Below are 25,962 nucleotides of genomic sequence, written 5' to 3'. Positions count from 1 at the left end.
GTCCTTTCATTCTCTCAAGCATTTTTGGTTAAGGTAACAACATGGTCACTGGATTACAATACCTCAAGTGAAGCCACAATAGCTGCTGGATTCTTTAAGATTTCACATTAAAAACAAAACAATATGAAAAAGAAAGAAGTTCACTTTCCTGTACAGCATATGTATAGATATTTATATTCATATATATTTATATATATAGGCGGGGTAGAGTATTGCAGAATTATATTGCATGTGTTAATCAATAAACCTAGACAGAAACAAGCAAGTATACAGTATGGGTTGTTCACAAATGTTTCCTTCGAGTAAAGCTCAGATATTTTAACCACCTTGGCCTTCAGGGTTACAATCAGCCACCCACCAAACCGGCTTTGGTGGGTGGCTGATTGTAACCCGACCGGCATCAGAGGTGTTTGACGAAAGCAGGTCAGCACCACCATCGGCATGTCAAACCAACCGTGCAGTGTAGAGTGTGAGTCCATTCTCTGAAAGTAGAACCAAAACATATCAACAAACTCACGCACACACACTTACACCCACATGTATACATACACACAAACCAAATATATGGCTTCTAATGTTGAATCAAGGCAGTTAAATAAATGGCATTTTCGTCGATGTTTCTTTTTTTTTTTTTCTTTTTTTTTTTCTTTTTTTTTTAGTTGATACAGACACAACCAGACTTGGTGTTCAAGCTCAACTTTGGTTTGGGTAGATACGATGAATATAATATCCTTCCGTACTTTTTTCATCAACTATTTACACATCGATGTAAGATCGACCAGCGGTCTAAAACACTATTCCCATTACTATTTGAAACAATATGAAGAGCAATGTGTTCTTTTGCTACGACAGCTTATACAGAAAAGTTACACTCAAAACACTTTTGGACGCTTAAAATGTCATTGTCATTTGACCTCAAGTCCCTGATTTTCAGTTTAAGTCCAGCTCCTGCTAGATTGCATTGCATGGATTCTACACAGTATGCAATAGTTACATCAATCATACTTTTCTTCATATCTTTACAGAAAAGACAGCGATATACAGTAGGTGTTTGGAAGCAGAGTGAAAGGGGTGATACTAAGACTAAAGGTGCTGGCACAGTAGACTAGACCAGTTCAACCTTAAGTTATACTAGCTTAATTGTATAGACTCCTCCTGGCCAAAGTGTCTCAAGACTTTGAGTAGCTCTTTTCCTTCTGCTGGCACCAGCACACAGTGCATCCAGGTCCAATAACTGGTAGCGCTGGCGGTAGCTGATTGGTCATTCAGCAAGCTGACAGATCAGCCAGACTGACCTAAACCGAATGGATTCTCCTACAAAAAAGGCCTCTTTCTCGAACTCTACCAGGGTCACAAGTTGGAAGACAGCCGGGATCTGGCAGAGTCTAGCTCTGGAAGGCTGACAATTGAATCTTTCTTGGGAGCTCCAGAGTCTGGAGGTCCTGATCCAGCAGCTGCTGCTACTGCCCCCATTCCAGCAGGTCCAGTGGGAGGAGGTGTGGAGGCAAATGCCACCCTCTGTTGGGCTCCCGATGATCTCCCCACCCCTGAGGGCCCTGGCATGCTGGAGTGAGGGGGCTGCGGAGGTCCGATGGAGGTGTTGGAGGTGCGAGTGGAGGGCGGGGGGCTAGGGGCTGCAGAGGCAGCTTGCGGTGTTCCTTCCTGGGGGAGTGAAGGCTGGGAGGCCGACAGGGCACGGGTGTCCTGACTCAAGCTCCCCATATGCAGGGAGTGGGTGCTCTTGTGTGAGGCAGGCCTCTGCTGGGTCTGTGTGGGGCTTGGTGCATGATGCTGTACTAGGGACAGCTGGGACCCAGAGGGTCCCACGCTTGCAATGTGCTGGAAAGTCCGTCCTGAAGCTGCAAGCGGGCTTTGGACTGGGGGACTCGAAATTGCCGATCCAAATGCCCCTCCGAGCGTCAGAGGGGGCTGAGACTGCAGAGGAGACATGGAGACTGGACTGGAGAGATTCTGCATCACCTGAAACCTTCGCACCATGCGTGGAGACTGCAGAGTCCCTGGACCCACCAAAGGACTTGCCATCTGAGGGCAAAAGCTCATGGCCACAGCTTGCTGGAGGGTGGCGATAGCAGAGCCCGTCTGCTGCTGACCCGGAGGGGCAAAGATGCCGCCAAGCGAAGGGGTCATAGACATGGCTCGTGGCCGCTGCAGGTCTACTAATTTTACCATCTCACGGTCATACTTGACGATCTCCTGAATCATCTCATTCTCCCGGTTGTTGAAGACACCAGAGTTGAGATCATGCTGCACCTTGTGCATCAGGATGGAGTTCTTTTTACCTGCAGAGAGAAATAAAAGCACAGGCTAATTACTAAAGATAAAAAAAAAAGGCAGAAGCAGTAAAGTTTGAGGAAAGGACAAGGAGTACATAAAGGTGAATAATGCATAAATACATGGAAACAGGAGGACGTATAACGAGAGAACAATGCGATTTAGATATAGCATGCGATGCCCTTCAAATCAGGTACATCCTCTAGCAGAACAAGCCCTCAGGAAATATACGTGTCACCCTGTACTTTTATCTATTGTTACAGCATCCTATGCCATTCTGAGCAAAGAGCACAGCTCATTGTACTGCTTCTTTTAATATTCGGGAAACATTTTCTTTTGTGTTTTTTGTTCACGGCTTCATTTTCTTTCATAAAAAGAAAAGACAGCAGAAACACTTAGCAGCTGATGTTTTAGAGATTTGCATAATTTCATGCCCAACATATTATATGATAATACATTATGATACATATGAAAATGATCTAAATCATTTTTTACCTATGCGGTCTAGACGATCAATGGCAACAGTCTCAAAGGCTCTTCTCATCATGGGGTATTCTTCCAGCACTTCATTGAAGTGGTCAACAGACAGAGAGTAAAGTCGACAGTAAGTCTCCGCTCGCACGCTGGCTGTTCGACGACCCCTCGTCAATAAGCAGATCTCTGAAACGGGGAAACAGAAAATGCCACCGCTTACAAAAGGGTTAAAAAAAACAATGGCACCATAAAAAAAATATCTTACCTCCAAAATAAGAGCCATCAGAGAGTTTCATTGCAAGCGTTCCCTTGGTGATGACGCTGCAGACTCCATGCTGGATAAAATACATTTTCTTGCCAATAGTGCCCTCCCGAATGATGTAATCTTGTGGCTGGAATACCTCAAAACGTAGCTTAGTCAACATGGCGGTCACAAAGTTTGGCTCTGCGTTGGCAAACAGCGGCATCGACGCCACCAGCTTGCGACAGTTGAAGTTCACAATTTCCTAAGACAAGACGCAAAGAAGAACAGTAAAAATGTGCACAGTAAAGACTTTTTAATATAATATATGGTTCATATAATAATGGGAATAATGTGCATTATTGTCTCACTTCTCTCAGGGGCTCACTGAGTTCTCCCAGGATGCTCTCCTCATCAAACATCTTGCCCTGGTATCTGTGCTCGTAGTAATCGTGGATTTTTTGTCGGAAGTCAGCAGGCAGTTTGTGGAAGGACATGTACTGCTCCACTTGTTTGTACTAAGAGAGAAGAGAGATGATTTTTACTTCCTGTTAATGCAAACAAAAACAACAGAAAGAAAAAGGTTTTATTGACCTTGAGGCGAGCAATTGCATTTAAAAACCACAACAGTAATGGGGCTGGCAAATTAGTTTTAGCAAGTGTGCATCGTATTGCTTTTCTAGTGTTACACTGTTCAATTGTTCAACTATTATTATACATGTTTCTTAATGCCAAAAATACAGAAAGCAGCAATTAATTGAGCCATTAACACTAGGAAGGCCCAGAGCCCAGCCATTTGGCTTTTCTACCTTTAAAACCCGGAGAGCAGCCAAATGGCTGGTAGGCTTTTAGCTAAGCTTTAGCTTCAGGCAAGTGGAAGCTAAATTGGCTAGTCATTCATATGTAAATTGGGTTGTTACCTGGGAATTCTGGAGGGAGGGGAGTGGGGGTGTGTGGATGGGGGGGTGGGGGAGCTGCTAAAAGCGGTGAGCTTCCTTTTGTTTCATCTTGATGCATTCTCAATCATCCAGGGAAACAAATCTCCAAAAGTCACCAACTTGGAGTGTTTCAGTTTGCCATCTTAGGGAGAAATCAACACACATGGGTGTATGTCCTTTGTTGCTGAGATTTATTGATAAAAACAGTACAAAAAATCAACCATTTGTACACATTTTTACAAATAATTATAAAAAGTGAGTGAGTACATTTCAACATTTTCAGCAATCACTCACAATCCTGGCACTGCCATGGTATCTGTAGTCTGCATTTACCACATGTGTATCTGTTGCAGTGAACACATCGCACAGTGGCATGATTGTTCTTGCAATTGTGTTTGACCTGACACATGGCTCTTTTTCCAGGGCTCGGTGTGGAGGGTTGTGTCAAAGGCAACTGTTCTTTTCTTGCCTTCTTCGCAGCTACATGAGAGTGAGCTAACTCCCTTGCAAGCTCCACCAGGAAGTCCACCCGTCTTTCCTTCGTCCCGGAGCATGCTTGATACAGCACATGTGCATTCAGTGCTGCCATGTCAATCATGTTATAAAACACGGCAACTGGCCAGCGCCGTGTTCCTCTGCGGACAGTGTACTCCCGAACCATCTGGTCCATCTGGACCATCTGGGTTTTGTGCCTCGCCCCGCGCTGAAACACAAAAACGTGCTCCCCAGGATGGAAGCTGGCTCCAGCAGGTTTGTGAGGACCTCAGAGCTCAGCTTCAGGGCCTGCAGGGGGATGTCTGATCACAGCTACAGCTGCAGTTATTATATGATACAGCTGTTTACAACTAACATTTAAACTCTCCATTCCTTCAACCTCTGCTGCCACGCTGACGGCGTATGCGGCCAAACGGAAGAAGACAGTCTATATTCTTAGCAGCATGCACGGCGTGGTTCAGACTGATAACACTACCAAAAGGAAGCCAAACACTGTCACCCTTTACAACAAAACAAAGTGTGGCGTGGATGTGATGGACCAGATGGTTCGGGAGTACACTGTCCGCAGAGGAACACGGCGCTGGCCAGTTGCCGTGTTTTATAACATGATTGACATGGCAGCACTGAATGCACATGTGCTGTATCAAGCATGCTCCGGGACGAAGGAAAGACGGGTGGACTTCCTGGTGGAGCTTGCAAGGGAGTTAGCTCACTCTCATGTAGCTGCGAAGAAGGCAAGAAAAGAACAGTTGCCTTTGACACAACCCTCCACACCGAGCCCTGGAAAAAGAGCCATGTGTCAGGTCAAACACAATTGCAAGAACAATCATGCCACTGTGCGATGTGTTCACTGCAACAGATACACATGTGGTAAATGCAGACTACAGATACCATGGCAGTGCCAGGATTGTGAGTGATTGCTGAAAATGTTGAAATGTACTCACTCACTTTTTATAATTATTTGTAAAAATGTGTACAAATGGTTGATTTTTTGTACTGTTTTTATCAATAAATCTCAGCAACAAAGGACATACACCCATGTGTGTTGATTTCTCCCTAAGATGGCAAACTGAAACACTCCAAGTTGGTGACTTTTGGAGATTTGTTTCCCTGGATGATTGAGAATGCATCAAGATGAAACAAAAGGAAGCTCACCGCTTTTAGCAGCTCCCCCCCCCCCTCATCCACACACCCCCACTCCCCTCCCTCCAGAATTCCCAGGTAACAACCCAATTTACATATGAATGACTAGCCAATTTAGCTTCCACTTGCCTGAAGCTAAAGCTTAGCTAAAAGCCTACCAGCCATTTGGCTGGTGGCGGGTTTTAAAGGTAGAAAGGTAGAAGCCTGGGACTGCCAGTGTTAAAAATGTTTTTATATCTATTTCTCATCACAGACCTGTTCAAACACTGAAAAACGTCAGCGCAACATGTTTTTTTCAGTTCACAGTCAGTAAATCCCAAATATAGCAACCTGCTTCTCTAAAACGCACTGAAACACCAGCAGTGTGTATCAACCTGCCACTGATAACAGCCCCCAAAATGCACATTCACACCTGTTTGAGTAACAAGCTAAAAACTGTGAAAACTTGCAGTGCTCACTCGTTTCTGGACTTTATTATTTACTACTTCCAGTTAGGCAGGTGCACAAAGACCACATTAAATTTTGTTCAAGATCCAAGTTTGTCAACAGGCAACTGCTTGAGACTTGAGGCATTTTAATGGCCAGAGAGGGCTGAAAAACTTTACATCCTTAAAGAACTGCTCAATATTTTGCAGTTATAACTCAGTACGAAAACTCCCGACAGGTGATCGCTCAAAACGATCTGCAAAACAGCTGTTTCTGTCCAGTGTGGGCATTTCATTTTATTTTTGTTGCATTTTCTTGTGGCCTTCTAGTTTACTAGACCAATAGCATGAACTGATCATTTTCATTTCTATTACTTCATTACTTTCTCAGTCTCTGGATGAATTTTGTCCCACTTCAGCTCAGTGAGGTTTGTGGGCACTCGTTTATCCACAGCCCTCTTAAGGATAATAAAAGCCCAGGTCATCACCTCTCCACCACCATGCTTGACTGTTGGTATGAGGTATTTGTGCTGATTTGCTGTGTTTAGTTTTGTCCAAATGCTGCTGTGCATTAGGGACAAACATCCCCACTTGTGGTTTGTTCAGATGCAGCTTTGGAAAACTAAGCTGTTCTTTTAAGACTTTCTCCTCGTGACCCTTCTAAACAGGCGATACTCCTTCAGTCTTTTTCTAATTGTGCTGTCACAAACGTTTAACATGCTGACTGAGGCCTGTAGAGTGTGAGATGTAGCTCTTGAGTATTTTGCAGTTTCTTTGAACATTGCACCATCTGACCTCGGGGTGAAACTCTTCTGATCTCCTGGTAAGATTATGTCATTGTGTTAACATACACCTGAATGCTTCAGACCAGCAAATAGCCAAAACCTCTGCTTTCATACAGGCACTCAGACTTGCTGATGATCAATTAGTCAAGTAAATTTGATTAGCAGCATCTGGCAGCTACTTACCCTCCTAATTCCTAAGAAGCAGTAACCTGTCCTTAGTGTGAAAACTTGTTCACAACTGCATTTCATTCATAAATAAATACATCTAGGAGGAAGGAACTGGCTCAGGGCTCTAGTGAAAGACAGAGTTAGGAAGTGCTAAATGTTTCTAGTGAACAGGATTTTGATGATAATAAAAAAACAGAATACCACCACACTCAAAGTTTAAAATAAACTAAGACAAAGGGCAAAATAAGCAAACATCATGCTATGATTAGGCAATGTCACCTATGAATTTTAGAAAAGGCCAAAATTCACCTGTAGCATTTTACTGCCCCACTCTCATTTAGCATTTATAGAATATTTCTCATGCCTCTTCCTCTTACAAATAATTTTTATCTGCTTCAGAATCTCTCGAGCTTCTTAGAAGTCCTCTATGCTCCAACTAGTGTTTCACCCCACTTCTCCCTCTCATGGACTAAAATGCTTTACTGAATATTTACTAATTAACTAACTATTTTTTCAAGAACTTCTCAATAGAAGCATCACTTTGCGCTAGAAAGGTTTATAAATCTCTACACATCAGTGTCTGTGCAAAAGTCTGTCAAGTGTCATCAAACATATACAAACCATGCAGCTGAAATGAACACACCAAGCAGTTAATCAATGCCAAATCAATAAAAAAGTGAAAGGTTCCCTTCAACATAGCTGCAAGTCAAACAAGCAGCTTCTGTTGTTTAGATATGCAAATTTCAGTCCTTCCAAAGTGATCACAGAGAAACTAGAAACAACGTGGCTGGGCTGCAGAGAGAGGAGTGATAGACGTGGCAGTAAACAGAGCAGACAGTGAACTGTTGGTTGAAAAAGATTTCTCCTTGTACTCTGCTGTCAGCCTCTGTGCACTTCAACCCAGCTCAATTGGAAAGCTTAAGACCACAACTCAACTCAGCCTATAAAGCTGTCCAAACCACAATTTTGAGAGGTCAGCACGCTGGCAGGTGCTGTGTACTCACAACGTTCAGGAGCTGAGGAAGTCATCATCCATACCACCCCAATCCCAGCACTCCTTAAACTCTGCTGTGCGGTGGATAAAGCCACACTCTGTAAGTATCGAGTAACGTCCCCTGAGAAGGTTTGCTCGCAAGACCACCACCCCCCACTCCCCCACCCCCACCCAAAAAAACCTGAAAGGCTTGTGGCTAACTTCTTCCACAGACAACAGTATGTCAGATGTTGTGTGTCCTGCCAGAGGCCCCGAGCAAAACAATGAGTGCCACCTGCTCAAACACTGTTGCAAGCTCTGAATCCTCCAGTGCAACGTATAAACTCCTTAACTGAAAATTGTTTGCTGTCAGGAACAGACTGCCTGGCTCTCGGTTTGCAGAAGAAAATTACAGTTAGCAAACAATGATTTTAAGATGTACACAACTGAATGCATGTGTACTGTACTAGAAGAATTATTGTCTCAGATCCAAGCTGCACAATGGAACGAAAGCTTCCCTTTTTTCATTCCCAGGCTTTATGACAGCAGTACATCCTGTGAACATCCTGGTCACACTAACACGCTAATAAGAGACGAATGACAAACAAGAAACCAAACAGACCCCACCGATGAGTACCATTTCACTCTACTAGGGTCACATTGCTTAAACATGGAGCTTTATTTCTGTTAAGACTTGTTTTGAATTATCTCCCTTGCTAATGGCTGAATATTTTACATTATTCGTGTAATGTGAATGAGACTCTCAGGGGGAAAACAGTGGACAGCGGGGGACGATCTCAGAGCTAATAAACTGAGCAGATATGCTCGTATTATTAAAACTGAATAATAAATAATGATGTGCATACACTGACACCACAGTGCAGAAGTAAATGCAACATTTTTGCTTTTTTCCCCTTTTCTGGGACATTTTTTCCTCTGACACAGTCACACTGACACACTCTTTATCTGTTCAACTGCTTATTAAAGCAAATATCTCATAAGCCAGTCACATGGCAGCAACTCAGCAGAGACATGGTCAAGATGACCTTGACCGAGCATCAGATCAGAGCATCAGATTGAGGTATGAAGCTGTTTTAAGTCACTTGAACGTGATATGGTTGTTGGTGCCAGATGGGCTGCTCAGAGTATGTAAGAGGCTGTGTGATGCCATCATGTCAATATGGACCAAAATCTTTAAGGAATTTTCAGCACATTATTGAAGAAATATGCAAAAGGAGCTACATTAGCTACTGCCAATGTAGTTCTCAGTAAGTGCATAGTGATGCAACATTCAGGATTACATCACAAGTGTGAGCAGTCAGTGAAGTGAGCATACAATACTGTGAAAAAAGTCTTAAGCAACCCCTCATTTACAGCAATTTATTGAAACATGCAAACATACCTGGATATACAGCATATAACGCAAAATCAGAGTTTGTACAGTTCTAACAAGGTCAGTATTTAGCATGACCACCTTTATTCTTAAGCACAGCCTAAACTGTCTCTGGCTTTTTTCTTGTAATTTCTTTAAGTGGTCTTCAGGAATAGTGCTCCAGGCCCTGGGGAGGTCGATCCATGAATGATAGTGTTTCATTGGGTGTTTTTCTACCTGGGTATGGTTTTAAAGCACTGGCAGTGTGTCCAGGATCATCACCATACTAGAAAATGAAGCCACTGTCAGTCTGATGGTACTTTCCATGTTCATAATTCCATCATTCTTTAGTGCAGGGGTCCCCAGTCCACAAGGGCCAGTGTCCCTGCAGGTTTTAGATGTGTCCTTGATCCATCACAGCTAATTTAAATGGATAAATTACCTTCTCAACATGTCTTGAAGTTCTCCAGAGGCCTGGTAATGAACTAATCATGTGATTCAGGTGTGTTGACCCAGGGTGAGATCTAAAACCTGCAGGGACACCGGCCCTCGTGGACTGGGATTGGGCACCCCTGCTTTAGAGGATCCCTGAAACCACCGGCTGAAAGGCAGACCCAAATCATGCCAGGGCCTCCGCAGTGCTTTACAGCTGGCTATAGACACTCACTGTTGAATCTCTGTTCTGACCTCTTCTGTGGATATTGGTGACCCGTTCACTCTTCATATATTAGAACTAGAGAAAGGGGATTTAATTTGACTCTTTGCTTCCTGTCTGTTATCTGTAGACACAACAGTGGTTCGTCCCTTGTGTCAGGTGCCTTTTTTTATGTTTGAACAATTCACTGGTCGGTGTTAAATGGCTTATAGAAAAAAAAGATTGCTTTTAAAAGGTACAAGAACTGGACTGAAAAAGCAGACGATGTCCAAAGATGGCCAATGACCAGTGTCCTTCAGAAATCCTGGAAAGCTATTGCTCAAAAATTACAGGAACGCTTGGCTCCTTGTGAGCAAAATATCAAGAAATAGGTGGTGCCTCAAGACTTTTGCACAGTATTGTAAACCTTGTCCAGATGAGACGGTGCCATGGGCTTGAAAACAGTTTCGGTCTTTGGGTATGCTTTGCCAGCAAAACGGCCGTAAACTCCTCTATTTCCCTGTGCACTCTGGAGAAGAAGAATGTGTAAATATTTTAAGATTGGCCTCTCTGATGAGTAACTCGTGACAAAAAACACAAAAGTCTAAAAACGGAATACGAAATTTGACTGTAAGATTTTTCTATGTACTTTCAGTACCTGCTATATTTCAAATGCACGGAGGCCAAACAATGAAACTGTGTTCTGTGTAGGTTTAATATCACCCCTCCAGATTCACACTACACAACTATTGTTCCTGCAGAGAGGAAATGGTAATGCAGTGAATGCAGATTGTTCTGTAGTGAAAATGTACTGTCACCATGCCCAGAAAAAGCAATGCGTGCTTCTGACTGATAGCGTCATCCTCGGAGCTTCCTTAAGGAAAACAAAAATAAACATAAATAAACCTAACATGCAACATCTGAATTATTCAGCATCCACATAAAGAAAAGTCTCCTGGGCCGGCGCAGCTCCACAGCAATTCTGACGGAGTTACGCAACACGAAGTCTCACCTGCATGAGTGAATCTGCTTCCTGACATCTGCAGATGGAGGGCAGCCTGAAGAAATGACCCCGTGTCACAACTCTTTACCCGGAGTGTCCATGCCAACACTGCGCTCTTGGTGAGCAGCCCACACAATAGGAAATGCTGATTGTGTGAAAAGAGTAGGTGTCGAGGGGGGGGTGGCAGTGAGGGTAAACCTCACAGAGGGAGAGGTGCAGCGACCGTGTGCGGTTACGCATGAAGCTCAGTCCCGCAGCTTGAGTCGGATAAGGCTGAACGAATAAGGCAGCTAAAGCTTATCTGATTGAACTGAGATGGTGGCCTTTAATAACTTGGCTTTGAGTGCCATGTCATAGTGCGGCGTATCGATCATCGCCGGGCAAACGTCAAATCTCTCCAGTGTCACGGAGGAGAGAAAACAAGCCTCTGACCAGTGCGTCACAGCGCCCACAGGGGACTGACAAACACCCAAATGAGAGTGAAAATGACATCCATTTTCTGTGTCACTTTGATGATGCGGCAGCAAACCGCTCCACTGACATTTTGTCATTTAAACCGCTGTTTGGGATCTATTTGCTTTTCGTGATTTGTTATTCGGAAAGACATTTAGGGAGCGCTTTGTCTGTGATTACATTTTCCCGCTTTCAAACCCATGAACTACTGAGCCAGCATCAGGTTTTTACTCCTTTCTCTCCCTTTCGCTTGAGTCACCTCCTCTCATTCATCCAAAAACTCTCCATCCTAATTCGGGTTCATCCCGAACGGACATGTGGATGTATAATACATTCACTCCATCCCCGGCTAAATCACCTCATTACATTATGAAGCACATTCACCAAAGAGAAGGAAATCAGATAACAGTAAGTAAGAACTTGACTTCTCTGTCTTCAATTCAGAGATGTGTACAGAGGGAGGAAAAACACGCTGTGGGGTCTCACACAGAACACAGTCTCATTAAACGAAACTGAGCTTCTGAAGAAATACAGGAAATCATATAATTCAGTCAAAGGCAGAGACAGCCAAGGCTTGACTCAATAGAAACTTTTATTTAAAAACCAGTAATGTAAAATAATGAATACCATCAGATAGAGCTAAAAAAGGATGGTTTTTGTTGTAAATGTGAGTGCAGGAATCTCTTTACAAAGCCCGCCTGCCTCTGGGTAATTGGGGGATGACTAAAAATTGTAGAAAATAGTTTTTGATACCCTAGATGAGGGAAGGGAGGTTAGTGGTGGTGGAGCACTGTTGTGTGTTTTCTGTCTCACTGACTCAGATCAGCCTCTACAATGATTACAAGGGAGAGATGATTATTTCACGTAAAACCCCTTTTTAGTGTTATAAGTAAAAAAGAGTGTATCTAGTATATATAAATATAAAATCCAGTCTGATCTTTAAAGATTCTCCACCTCTACACAGATTCACTTATTCCTGCAACTAGAAACAACTTTATTAACAAGCCACACTTAGTAAAGTGTGATGTTTAGCACTGACACAAGTATAAGGGGGAAAACAATAAAAGCTTGAGACATGTTAATCACAGGTCATGTCTACAAATTCCTTGTGCTGCATTCATACAGACCTTGACCCACTTTTCTTTACAACATTGCTTGAGTTCACTGACGTTTTGGGGCATTCATTTATGCACAGCTCTCTCAAGGTCCCACCACAGCATTTCAATCACGATGAAGTCTGGACTTTGACTGGACTATTGCAACACCTTGATTCTTTTCTTTTTTTTAACCATTATGTTGCAGATTTGCTGCTGTGCTTGGGATCATTATCCTGTTGCATGATCCAGTTTCAGCCAAGCTTTTGCTGTCAGACAGACTGCCTCACATTTGACTCTAGAATACTTTAGTATACACGGGAGTTCATGATCCACTCAGCGACTGCAAGGTGCACATGTCCAAAGCCAATAACAAGAAGATACAACTTTGCAAATCTAAGCCATGCTGCCATGTTTATATTAGAGAGAAGAAGCTTTCTCCTGGTGACTTTTGAACAAGCCATGCTTTTTCTAATTGTACTGTCCTTTAACTGTCCTGTACTTTAACATTTAATATGCTAAGGCCTGACCTCACTGAAGACTGATGGACTTCAGATTGTTTATAAATGGCCTTATATCCCTTCCCAGATTGACAAACAGCAACACTTGCTTCTCCAAGATCATTGTTGATGTCTTTTTTCCTTGGCATTGTGGTAACAATCATCTGAATGCTCCTGCAAACTCCACAAACCTCACACTTTCCAACAATCAATTCATCAACTGCAGTTGATCAACAGCGCCTGGCTGCTTTCTACCCTCTTGGTTCCTGTAACCAGTAAGGGTGTACTTCATCTTTCACACACTGCATCTGCATGTTGTTTTTGTTAAATAAATAATGACAGGGTGTAATATGTGTTGTTTTGTAATTCATCTCAGACTGTAGTTACCTCATTTTAAGATCTGTTGTGGACCAGATTACTTTCATTATGTCCCAATACCCAAAACCTTAGAATTGAAGTCTACTTTCTTTTTACCATGATTATACACCTCATACAGCGCTACACAAAACGCTCAGAACCACAAAGTCAGAATCACAAAATGCTGCACCTAAGACATGATTTTCCAGATGTCCAAATGAGCAGTTATGCATGTTTTTGGTATGTCATTGTAGAACTATAGCAATATGACATATAGCATATTCACTGAGCTAGGAATCAGAGGACAGTGCAGTTATATGGTATCCCAAATCAACGGTCAAATCTAGAATCTAGAATCCCTGAATTCATCATTTTTATCATTTTCATTGATGTATCAGATTTGAATCTTCAAAAAAAGAGGCACAAGTAGAACTGCTGCTCTTTCTATGCCCCTCTGCTATGTGTCACTGTGCACTGTTACTATGTATAACTAACACAAAGGTCTCTGCACCAAAGCCACCAAGCCAAATTTAACCTGCATGAATTGTGACTCTGACATTTCTTCTGGGTTGAAAAGGAACCCTTCACACAATGCTAGCTCAATCCACACTGGGGCTGTAACAGACTGCCAGCAGACGTGTTTTGCTAACACTCTCCAAAATGATAAAAATGCCACTCACAGTCCTATCTGGAAGCATTGCAAATTCACCCGGCAGCATCGGCATCAGCCTCACTGGCATGCATGGCACTTTTCTGCTCTCTGAGTTTTTTTTTTTCTTTAATAAACATGCCTGCAGCTCAAATACTAATCCTCACAGAGCAGCAGAAAAAAAATATGACAACTGGTCAGAAAAAAAGGTTTTTAAGGGAAATGCACTTCTTGGCCTCAGCAGAAAAGCTGTATATTCTGGGACAGGGTGAGGACGTATTAGAAAATGTCTAAATCTGAAAGAATAAACATAAAGAGCACAGCATTATGAAAAAATTCTAATGTCAAGGCATGTAGGTTTCGTACTCCTCGCTTCATCCTTAAACTGGATAACATACAGGCTGGTTTAGGATTAGACAACTCATCACAGCTCTTAAATTTTTAAGGTTTTAGTTTGCTGAGTTCATCCTGCTTGTGGTGCAAATTCGACAAGATTTTTAAAACTGGGGGGAAAACTTAAACTTTGCACATCTGGGTGACTTGTTCCTCAGACAGAAAACTCTCATCATCCTGGGCAAACTGTGACGACAAGAGCTTCAGTCAGCACTCTGCTGGCTGAATCGTTTTCTTCTAAACCGTTTATTGGACATGATTTATGCTCAAGTGTCCTGCCACATGGCAATAAAACTCTTTGCGGAGAGCCGCACAATGCTAGCCAGACACCAAACTGACAAAAAAAAAAAGAGAGAGAGAGAGAAAAACTCCAAACAATGTGAAATACACAGCATTCAAATATCTTGCAGTGCACCAGGACTGTCTCTCCCACAGGTTTACCCTCCCCCTCAGTTTGCTTTGTATAGCAGCCAGTTAGCAATAGCACTGCACCTTTCAAGGACACCACCACCAGAAAGGATAGAGATAGAGGAAGAGAAGGGGAAAAAAAGAGAGAAATTTAGATCCGGAGGTGAGGAGAGCGAGAGATCAGGAAGGAGATACGCCAGAGAGAATCAGGTGGAGACATTTAAGCAGTGCAGGGGAAGGAAAAGGAGGGGTGGAGCTCATGTAAAGTGGATAGTTAAAGATGCATAAGAGATGATATAGAGCAGAGGCAGAGTGAGATCCAGTGAGTGAGTGACCAGGAAGTGAGAGACTCTGAGAGAGGGAGGCGGCCATGATGGCTTACGTCACCTTCAGGATGACATTGCCGGGACACACAGGTCCGCTGCCTCATCAATTCTACTGCTGCTCAAGGGGACATCATATCACACAATCACACACACACACACAGGCACAGCCACAGTCTCTGGCAATGTGGCTCTACCTGGCCGAACACACCCGGAGCCTCTGATTGGCTGCTGAAAGCCGGCAGCACTCCCACTGCTCCCTAGCCGGCAAGACTCTGCTTGGAAACAGAGTGACTGTGCTACCACGACAGGCCACTGCTGCAGCGCGGCTCAGCGCTCAGGTTCATTGTCCTTATGACAGCATATACGGGTGCTTTAATGGCGCCTGATGGTGTGCCGTTAAGGTCACAACCTGAAGTGTTTAGGAGTAGGTTGATGCCACACACTGCTGTTACACTTCCTCACACACATACAGCCTGTTGTATGATATGTATTATCTATTATTGATAACTAATTACGTGACCTTATGGTTTAATTTTCATTTAATGAGCAGTAAATATCTAAATCGGCTACAAACAAAATGAGGATTGTAAAAAAAAAAAAGATCCTTTTTGACCTTCAGTTACTAAAATACTCTTCCAGATATAGTGAAACTGATCTAACTCCTCCCTTGACACTAACTACCAATCTGTCTCCAGTGATCTTTACGTCAAATCATTAGCAATGTCAGCATCTGCATGTCTGACATTAACCATAAGGACCTCTCTATTTTATCCAGCTCTGTTCAACATGAACATAAAGTTGTTTTCTTCTGTAAGATCTTGGACTACATGAGATTAATCCTTGGTAACACTTGCTAGTCATGCATATTAGCAATCTTATTAGCCTACATTTTTACATTTTAGTTAACAAATAGTGTAAAAATGTAGGCTTGTTTGAACACATATTACTGCTTACTGGATTTTGTATCTTGCTGGTCATAGTTCCATTAGTACAATTGTAACGTGAGGGTTCACTAGATGGTTGGGAATCTCTCTGAATAATTAGGAACAGCAAGACGGAGACGGATAACTTTTTAGCAGCCTCTTTACTTTTAGCACACTGCAACAACAACCCACACTTCCTGTGTGCCGCCCTCATGAATACTTCACTGGCCTCTCAGAAGCCAGGAAATCTTATACTCAGATCAAAACAGGGAAAACAACCAGGTAGATATAACACATACTTATTACTGGTTTGAACATGCATGTCTAAACATTCAAACATGTAAACATGTAAATATCAAAACACGTAACCACCAAATAGCTACATAACTAGCTTTATAACCTTTGTAAACACCTCTTTGTATATCAAGGTAGATTTAGATTTACTTCTACACTTTACACAATGATTGTTCTGGACTATAGAGCTGGTCCTGACCGCATCAGGATGAGTCTTTGACTGTGAGGTGACTTATCAATCATAAGTTGTTAGCCAGTAAGCATATGATGGTTAATCCTCATTTTTTTAATCTAACCAGACTTAATTTTTTACTCAGTATGACTCAAAATGAGTGACTGAGTCCATGAACTCATCAGGAAAGTGTTTAAAGAGGTCAAGACAGAAAGCTGTTTTCCCATAGACTTCAACTGGAACAAAGACTTTTTCCAACCACAGCTGTCGTTATCTGGTGCGGGATGGATACATCGTGGCAATTCAGGGTTTAGTGTCTCACCCAAAGATGCTTCAGCACATAGACTGAAGGAGCCAGGGATCAAGCTGTGCTCCTTCTGATTGGCAGACAACCCCCCCAAAAACAACATAATGTTTAAGCTCAGGAGCTCCACAGAAGCTTGTGAGTAAATTTTGGTAGATGATCAGTGAGATTAGCTGCTTCTCTGTTTCATGCTAGGCTAAATTACTCAACTGATGGGCCACCACTTCAGCTTTAATGTTTCATCTCATTTTCTTATCCAACACTTTGCAAGCAGGTGAATAACTTGCTTTTAAAGGACAAATAAAGAGGAAATACTGGATCTAAAGAAAAACAGCTCGCAGAAAAGTGTTGAAATCATGGGATGGAGTTGTTTCCTCACCTTTTCCTGATATTGCCGTCTGGAGGAGTCCAGGGACTGGATGAGAGCTGTTGCATGGCCAATAAAAACAGCATAGCACGTAGCTCCTACAATCATACTCAACATAGTGAGCCAGATATCTGATAGACTCTCTGGGGCTTGGCGGCCATAACCAATGCACAGCATGTGGCTCATTGCTTTGAAAACAGCAAAGGAGTACAGCTCTGACCAGGTGTCGTTCTGTGGAAAGACAAGAAAGGAGATAAACAAGGAGTTAAACACACAAATGTTACATTCAAATATATGTTTCAGACGAGGGTGATGCCATGGAGTAGGTAACTAGAAGAAAAGCTTTGGGGACAGGGGTCATGGAGGAACAGTTATATAAATGAGAGCTCAAGGGACACAGAAGGAAAGAGGGAGGAAGGGGAAACAACACCGAGGGATTCCTTCGAGGCCTAATCAGGAAAGTAGAGACGGTTTGAAAGTTATTTCCTCAGAGAGGAATTATAATGAGAGGTCATTAAATATGCACTTGAAGAACTGTGTGAATCGGAATCTACTACAGCGGGGCAGCAGTCACCAAGCTGCTTGTGCGGCAACTCCAAACTCTTATTGTGACTTAGAAAGACATCTATGTTTCCGCCCACTTTAAATACATGTAATGAACACTTATTCAATGTTTTATTTCACTGTAACTTTGTCCCCAAACACAGCCCTTAACAGAAAAGTCAGATGAAAAAGGTCTTGATTTGGCCTTACTGTGCTTACCTGAGTCTGAACACGATGCTGATGCAATTAATTCAAAGCCAAAAGTAGGATCAGAATCCTAGATTTTTAGCTATGTTTAATCTTTTTTCTACTAAAGAAACTCATTATCTGTGTAAGCTGTGTTACTAAAGCAGCGCACAGGGAAAAAAAGTTACAAACAGCATCCTGAAAACCTCTGAGACCCTCAAGTCTTAAAGAAACACACACACTAAAAAACACACACACACACACACTTAGCCTCACTAAATATGTACCAGCTACACAGAGGTCACAGGCTGCACTTAACAAAGGCAATCAGCTGCATTATATCCTCCCCATAACCTGCTGCAGAGAAGTGCATCAGCACTCTACTGCAGCATTATATTAAGAAGTGTGCAGTTCTTCTCTGTTTCTTTCCTATAACGAAACTAACCAAAGTGTAGTGTTTTTATGAAAAACCTGAACTTATTCAATGTTTTAATCTCAAAAATTAACATTATTGTTTTAAGTTCATGTAAAAAAAACTTTTTAGTGCGATGCAAAATGTGTTGTGTGTATTCAAATATTAACAATTTGACGATACAACAAGTACTGTGTCTAGCAGATTAATGCACAAATGTTTCTCATTATGAATATTTGGCTTAATTGGGGCAAATAAATGTAGTTTCTCTAAGTGCTGGTAACTCCCAAACCTGAAAACTAAAAAAAACATATGGGGTTTTTTGTTGGGTTTTTTGCTGTTTTCTGATTTGTTTTTATCTGATTCCTCTATTAGATTAGATACGAGAACAATCACTAGGTATAAAAAAAAAATCACAGGTAGAGACTGACCATAGAGGTTTGTTAACATCCAAACAGCATAACTTTAAATGGCCACAAAGTGATAGAAAGAGCTCTCCATATGAGGTCAGGGAAATCAAAACTCCCAAAATAAATATAACTCCACCAAGTGGGCTGGGGCTAAATGGTATATGTAAAAACAGAAAGAGAAACAGTGGAGTGAAGCAGATTGAATAATAGATGAACGATGAGCACTTTGATTCTGAAATAGAAACAGGCAAGAGAGAAGGAGAGACTCCATATCCTCGTAAGTCTCAATCACTCTCCTCAGAGATTTCAGTTTGGGAACTATCCGTTGCTTTGATGGTAATCACCATCTCCATTAGCCGCAGATAGTCTGTTTGAACTTGACTGATAACGCAGGGGCTTTAAATTTATCTTGCGGGACCCTAAAATGCTTCTTTAAATAGCCTGCAGCAACCTTGTTGTGCAAGATGCTTCGCAAACACAGATGTGAAACGCACCTGCCAAACAGTTTGGGCAGGTTTATGTAACTCGTGTGCTGTAAAAAAAAACCTTCACATTATCAGTATGCATCAGCACTTTATCCATGCTAGCAGCAGTGGGATGCTTTTAATTCTTTCCCCCATAAAGGCGACATTTGACAACCTCCCCCTATACCAATGACGAGTTATGACACTTCGGTATATATCAATAAAGATGTGGTGTGACAAGAACTAGAATAGTTTCTGGGTTTTGTTCATAGGCAGAAAGCACCATCACTAACCTCTGATGCAAACTCATTAATTTTTTTCTGTAAGCAAGTCTGAAATATGACAGAAACCACCCAGTTCAGATAGGAGCTGCAAGGGTTACTCCTAGTAGGGGTAAAACAGGTCATCTACCAATCAGAGGTTTGGTGGTTTGATCCCTGGCTGCCAGATATCCTTGGGCAAGATCCTAACCCCAAGTTGTTCTCGAGTGCATCCATCAGAGCCCGATAGAAAAAAAGTGCTTGTGTGAATGGCTGAAAGTGGTTGGGTAGAGCAGAAAAGTGCAATATGAAAACTGTTACGTTTACCGTAATTGCGGATGGTGTCAAAATACATCATATATATATATATATATATATATATATAGATAGATAGATAGATAGATAGATAGATAGATAGATATAGATATATAGATATATAGATATAGATATAGATATATAGATATAGATATAGATATATAGATATATATATGATGTATAACAAAGTTTATAGTCTAATGAAAATTTGATAGCAATCTGTTAAATTCTGTAATCAAAGTGTTACGCAGAGCAACAGACAGACCTTCCCATTCCCTGATCCAAATCACTTACAATGTTACAAATGACACAAAGTGCATGAAAAACAACAGTAATACTGAAGTGGAAAATGGAGCAATATCATACTGAATGATCACTATGCATGCTGGATGCCCGATAAGCTGAACAAACATCTCAAAGATAATCGACAACCGCCTGAGAAAGTCGCTGCCCTGGTCCTGCCACACGCCCACCAGTTTAGTTTACAACAGCTTATCAGAGTTCATTGTACAGTCAGCTTTGTCTGGTGCTTCCTCTCCTTCTGTTTCTCCCTGTCTGCCTCAGTGTGCGTGGTGTCTTTATGATCTGCAGTTTGGGCAGTGAAATGTATTTATTTGGAAAGTGGAGGGCAAAGCATGCTCCACAGAGAGCTCATTGTAAGGTCAACAGAGAAGCTGGATTTCAGTATTCTGTCCAATATGAGCTGATGGCTGCCTGGCCCAGTGGAGCTACTTAATTTAAGCCAACTTTAGAGAAGATGAAAAGAACCGGAGACACTTTGTTATACACTGTGTTTCATGAGTTAGATATGGTGAGAAAATGCTTACTCTGTTTAGCCTTTAGCCCAGAAACTGAAGGAGGACTTTTGCTCAGCTGGTTAGTTATACCAATGACATCAATCAAATCCGAACAGCTCATGTTTACATTTGGAGGGGCTCATGCAAACAAAAATAGTACATAACACTAAAAGTTCAGTGTATCAACATTACTCTTTGGACAGAGTCAGATTAGCTGTTTCCAGCATCTTATTTCACCGTCTCCACTAGAGTTTGATCGTCATGGTACATATCTCAGACTTATACGTGTCTTCTTTTTTTAACCCTTGGTCAAGCTTTTCCTGCAAAGGTTTTGTGTTAAATTAAATGCAACTTATAAGTCATTTTTTGTACTCAGTGTGATGAAATGGTATACCTGTGAGCGACAGATTAAAGAGGATTAGGCAGATGAAGCAGAGGCCAACATGCCCTGATTTTTTTTCTTAGTACTGGTTGTGTGCTAAAATTATTAACCTGTCATTAACATCATTTATTTTTTTGGACTTGACAAAAGTCATTCAGAGAAACTGGAAAAATATTTCTATACATATATATATATATATATATATATATATATATATATATATATATATATATATATAGATAGATAGATAGATAGATAGATAGATAGATAGATAGATAGATAGATAGATAGATAGATAGATAGATAGATACACGTATACTGTTTATCCATACACTCAGTAGTCACTTTTAATGTTCAACTGCTTGTTAATGCAAATATCAACCCCCCCAATCACATGGCAGCAACTTAGTTCACTAAAACATGGAGACAAGCGGGATATTGTATTTGTTTTAAATGTTGTGTACTTGTGTGGTACATGTATTTTTGACTTTTGCTGCCATGATGCCAGGTCTCTCTTGGGAATGAGATTTTTAATCTCAATGAGATTTTTTACCTGGATAAATAAATACTTTTTTTTTAAAAAAAGTCAAGGTGGCCTGATAATTTCAAAGTGAACATCAGAGCACAGGTGATTTAAGAGACTTTGAATCTAGCATAGTTGTTGGGCCAGACAAGCTACACTGAGTATTTCAGAAACTGCTGATCTACTGGGATTTTCCCACACAGCCATCTCTGGTGTTTGCAGAGAATGTTCTGAAAAAGAGAAAATATCCAGTGAGCAGGAGCTCTCTGGGTGAAATGCCTTGTTGATGTAAGAGGAGAATGGCCAGACTGCTTTGAGCTGACAGGAGGGCTGCAGTAACTCAAATAACCACTCAACACAACCAAAGTTTGCAGAGGAACGACTCTGAACGCACAAGATCATTAACCTTGAAGTAGAAGTAGCAGCAGAAGACCACAGCAGGTGCCATTCATGTTAGTTAAAAACAGGAAACTGAATGTTTAAAGGGTGCAGCATACCTGAGTATTGTTGCTGCCCAGGTCCATCCCTTTATGACCACATTTTACCAATGGCTCAAACTGGTTTCTTGAGCAGGACAGTGAGTTCACTGCACTCAAATAGCCTCCACAGTCACCAGATCTCAATCCAATAGAGCAGCTTTGAAAGGTGATGGAACAGAAGATTCACATCATGAATCTGCAGCAACTGTGTGATGCTAGCATGTCAGTAACCACCAACATCTCTGAGGAATGTTTCCAGCACTTTGTTGAATCTGTGCAATAAAGAATTAAAGCCGCTGTGAGGGGAAAAGGGGGTACAAACCAATACCAGAGGGGTGGAACTAATAAAGTGTACATATATTTTTTGATGGTGGCCACGGCAACTGTCATCTTTGTGAAAAGCCTCCATGAAATTGTAGTTCTACCATACTTGTGAGGACCGACGGTGACTTAAGCAGACAAAATGCCTGTCCCCACGAGTTTGAAGGAATTTTTGAGACTCAAAATGTGGTTTTAGTGTCAGGGTTACAATTAGGTTATGGTTAGGTTTAGGCTAAGGGTTATGGTTAGGCATTCATTTTTGATGGTTAGGGTTTGGGGAAGCCGCTAGGGGGAAGCATTATCGCAATTAGATGTCCTCACTAAGATATGAAAATGTGGTGTGTGTGTGTGTGTGTGTGTGTGTGTGTGTGTGTGTGTGTGTGTGTGTGTGTGTGTGTGTGTGTGTGTGTGTGTGTGTGTGTGTGTGTAAGGGAAATAAGTTGAGTCAGGAGCCCACTTTAGTCCTTTTAACAACACCACGTGAGGGAAAGTTCCTGTTACACTGGCTTCAAAATACTTCCTCTTGAGTGGCTTTCAGCATAATTAGATGTCATAGCTACTTGTTCAGTAATACAACTTCTTTTAGTAGGCTATAATATTATTGCATTCCTTGTACTCGGCTCAGTAAGGCTGTACAAAACAAAAACACCTGCGATATAATCCCATCTTTCCCTCTCCTCTCCCACGAAACAAACACCACCAACTAATTTCGAGTTAATTTAGAGCTCAGACAGCAAATTTAGCTCTTCATGTGTATATTGCTATAACTGGCTTAATGAGTACTTCAAATCAAATCTGAAATATCCCACAGCAAACCTGTGATGGTGTTTGGTCAAACTAACTGCAATGAGTAAATCAGATGATTTCACACCAGACACAGTGATTACTGACTTACTGTCACTAAAGTAAGCAGACCACTGTACTGCAAAGCTGAAGGAAACGGAGGATAATGGGAAAGAGACGCCTCTGTGATGTGGGTACTGGAAGGGATGGGTGCACACACAGCTGTAATTACAGAGTTGAAAGTATACACCCCGTTTCTGTCAGTTAGCATGACTGTCACTGTTATTACCCAGTCGCCTCTGTACTCTATAATGCAGCCGAGCTCTATAAGCACTCTTGCATGGAAATTAACTTAGTGGCTGATAAAGCAGAGTAAAGCTCATGCTAAATATAACCTGAGTTCAATACAGGGGTGGAAGTTGGGTGTACTGCTAAAACAACCTATGTTCCCTGAGGTAGTACAAGTTTGACTGAATCCAATTATTAGCTGGTGGATGTCATTCAGAGTTACAGAGTGTTCTCAACGCCCTCCATGGGTCCTGCCTGTGGGCTCCACACCACCAGAGCCACTGTAGGGTGTGAGCCATGATGGATGGCCTGGCTGCAACACAATGGCTAATGTTACAAGTTGTCAGCCACTCAATAGGGGGTGGTCTCAGGTGGCCATATGTAGCCCATGCCAGAGCGGCCCTTTCGTTTGAGAGTGACGGCTCTCTGGAGACCGGCTGTCTTTGATTATACAGCAGGAGAGAACACTGGAGGAGTCAGTGTCCTGTCAGGCCCAGACTCCATCATCATGGACTTCAAACTCTGCAGCGTGTACTGAGCACGATTGCCTTTTGTGCAGCCTATAAGTTTAGAAAAGTTGAAATACTTTTGAACTTGTGTTGCTGTTGCATCTGTGGTGCTTCTTAGTTGTCATTGTTAGATACGCGCTTTACATTTTACATAGCAGCTGCATGTTGGTGCACTAATTTGAAGGATCTCTTGGATATTCTGTTGGTGAGTTCTTTAGGCCTTTAACCTCTTTCACCCTGGAGGTCCGTGTCTTCCAAAGTACCATAGTACATTTACTGAGCAGGCCCCTGTTCCTGCTATGATTAAAATGGATGTACTATTTGTTGTGGTTCATTTGCGTTGTATCAAAGTTGGTCGAGTGCAGTCGACAACTTTTACAACAGGTCCAAAATCATCTGTGTCACTGACACAGTTTTATTGCCATTATGTACTCTCTAATTTATGATGTTATCAATATTTGATAGACATTTTTAAATCTCACTGTGGGCCGATATGAACAAAAGTCGTTAGTTTTTTATTTTGTGAGTCCAAAACAGCATTTTCAAATTTCTTATTTTGATTTACCAGGAATGTCCAGTTATGTAAAACAAAGAGATTAGCCATAAGTCATGTGAGCAACAGAAGTAGTGAATATTTGGTACTTACAGCTAACCAAAAGATTTCATCTGTTGTCATTAAGTTGCTGATTTAATTTTCTGTGGCTCGACAAATGGAGCTAATCATTTCAGATCCAATAAATCGTCGCAATTTCAATTTGACTGTCTTATTCCTATTCTCTGCACACTGCCTTTCACCCTCTGACGTGACAGCTGTTGATAGGCTCCAACCCTGAATTGGACAAGTGATTAAGAAACTAGATGGAAGGATGGATGGATAAATTCAAAGAAGCAGGGGTGTTTGTTATACTGGTACTGTGGTGTGTATTTCAGTGTAGGGCATAGAGCTGATACAGTCAAGGCAATGCATGACGGATTTTTAATCATCTATAACATCAAAGGCTTGGTTTTGATATAGTCAGCCTCGGGGGTGAGCGAACACACCTCCACTCATTACAGTCTCTAAATTTCTGCATATAAATATGTGTACCTACATTTATTTAGAGGAGCAAAATAAAAAGTAAGAGGTAATTTATTGTTCTTTCATATATATATATATATATATATATATATATATATATATATACACATACATATATCCTTTGTCTTCGGTGACCCAGCTCTACAAAATAACATCAGTAAAACTGCAGTAGGTTTCAGTCTGACACATCAAACAAAAAGTGAATCCTTTTCATCTCAGCAATATGGCAAAGAGGATGTTTACCCTCATCATCCCATTAACTTGTTCCAACCAGAATTACTCTTGTACAGCACTAAAAACAAGAGTCCCTCCTCTCATCCAGGAAATACTTCAAATCTGAATTTACAAGCCGTCGTGGCTGACCCAGACGGTGTCTGGGAGCAGGACCCAATCTGTTTAAAACCCCATTTGGACCTGTGCCTCGTGTCTGGGTTTGGTGTGGTCTCCTCTTGCTCAGTAAAAGGCTGGTTTGACAGACAGACCTATAAACAAACAGCTTTTATCTCTCTGAGAGAGACATGGCAACAAAGAGCCCAGCTGCCTGGCCATATTTCCCCCATCCCTCTGTTTTCCCCTTTTATCTTTCCTGTCATCGCCCCACCGTGCTGAAGAGGAGGCACGGAGGGATGTAGAGGTGCACTTAAATCTCACAGGTTTGTTTTTAACAGCCTCTTTGTTGGTAAGCTATAGCTGTTTTCTGCCAATGACAAGGTTGTGATATGAGTAATATCCTTGATTTTCTTGAAAGGCGAACACACTTTTCCTCCTGAATCATACACAGCAGTGATCACTAAGCTTAATAATGATTTTCTGCCCTGGTATCAGTAATATTAATTAATTTTAATATTATAAATTATTGAATCATACACGGTTATTTGTAAAGTAGTTTGGTCACGATTAAGATCTGTTTAATGTTCATGTCTTAATATTTTTTGTGCTCACATCATTTAAAAAGATTAACCAATAAAAACAAGCTACTGAGGCAGCACAACAGAGATATTGTCATTTTGCTTGCATGCCTCCTTCCTG

At 41.6% G+C, this 25,962-nt stretch overlaps 1 protein-coding gene across 1 annotated transcript in view; it reads right to left on the bottom strand.

Annotated features, from left to right (window-relative positions):
* Positions 1–383: 383 nt before the first annotated feature.
* LOC113010778 (potassium/sodium hyperpolarization-activated cyclic nucleotide-gated channel 2) overlaps positions 384–25,962 on the bottom strand; it is a 33,752-nt gene continuing 8,173 nt past the window's right edge. Inside the window, exons 4-8 of the mRNA XM_026149982.1 lie at positions 17,196–17,414; positions 3,379–3,525; positions 3,032–3,272; positions 2,788–2,952; positions 384–2,300 (exon numbers count right to left, since the gene is read on the bottom strand). Of these exons, the coding sequence (XP_026005767.1) occupies positions 1,351–2,300; positions 2,788–2,952; positions 3,032–3,272; positions 3,379–3,525; positions 17,196–17,414 (1,722 nt within the window). The 3' untranslated portion in view covers positions 384–1,350. The remainder of the gene's footprint in view (positions 2,301–2,787; positions 2,953–3,031; positions 3,273–3,378; positions 3,526–17,195; positions 17,415–25,962) is intronic.

The sequence above is a fragment of the Astatotilapia calliptera genome, chromosome 18 (assembly GCF_900246225.1).
Source record: "Astatotilapia calliptera chromosome 18, fAstCal1.2, whole genome shotgun sequence".
NCBI lineage: Eukaryota > Metazoa > Chordata > Actinopteri > Cichliformes > Cichlidae > Astatotilapia > Astatotilapia calliptera.
Note: the sequence above shows the minus strand (reverse complement) of the source record. Positions and strands in the feature narration are given on the sequence as shown.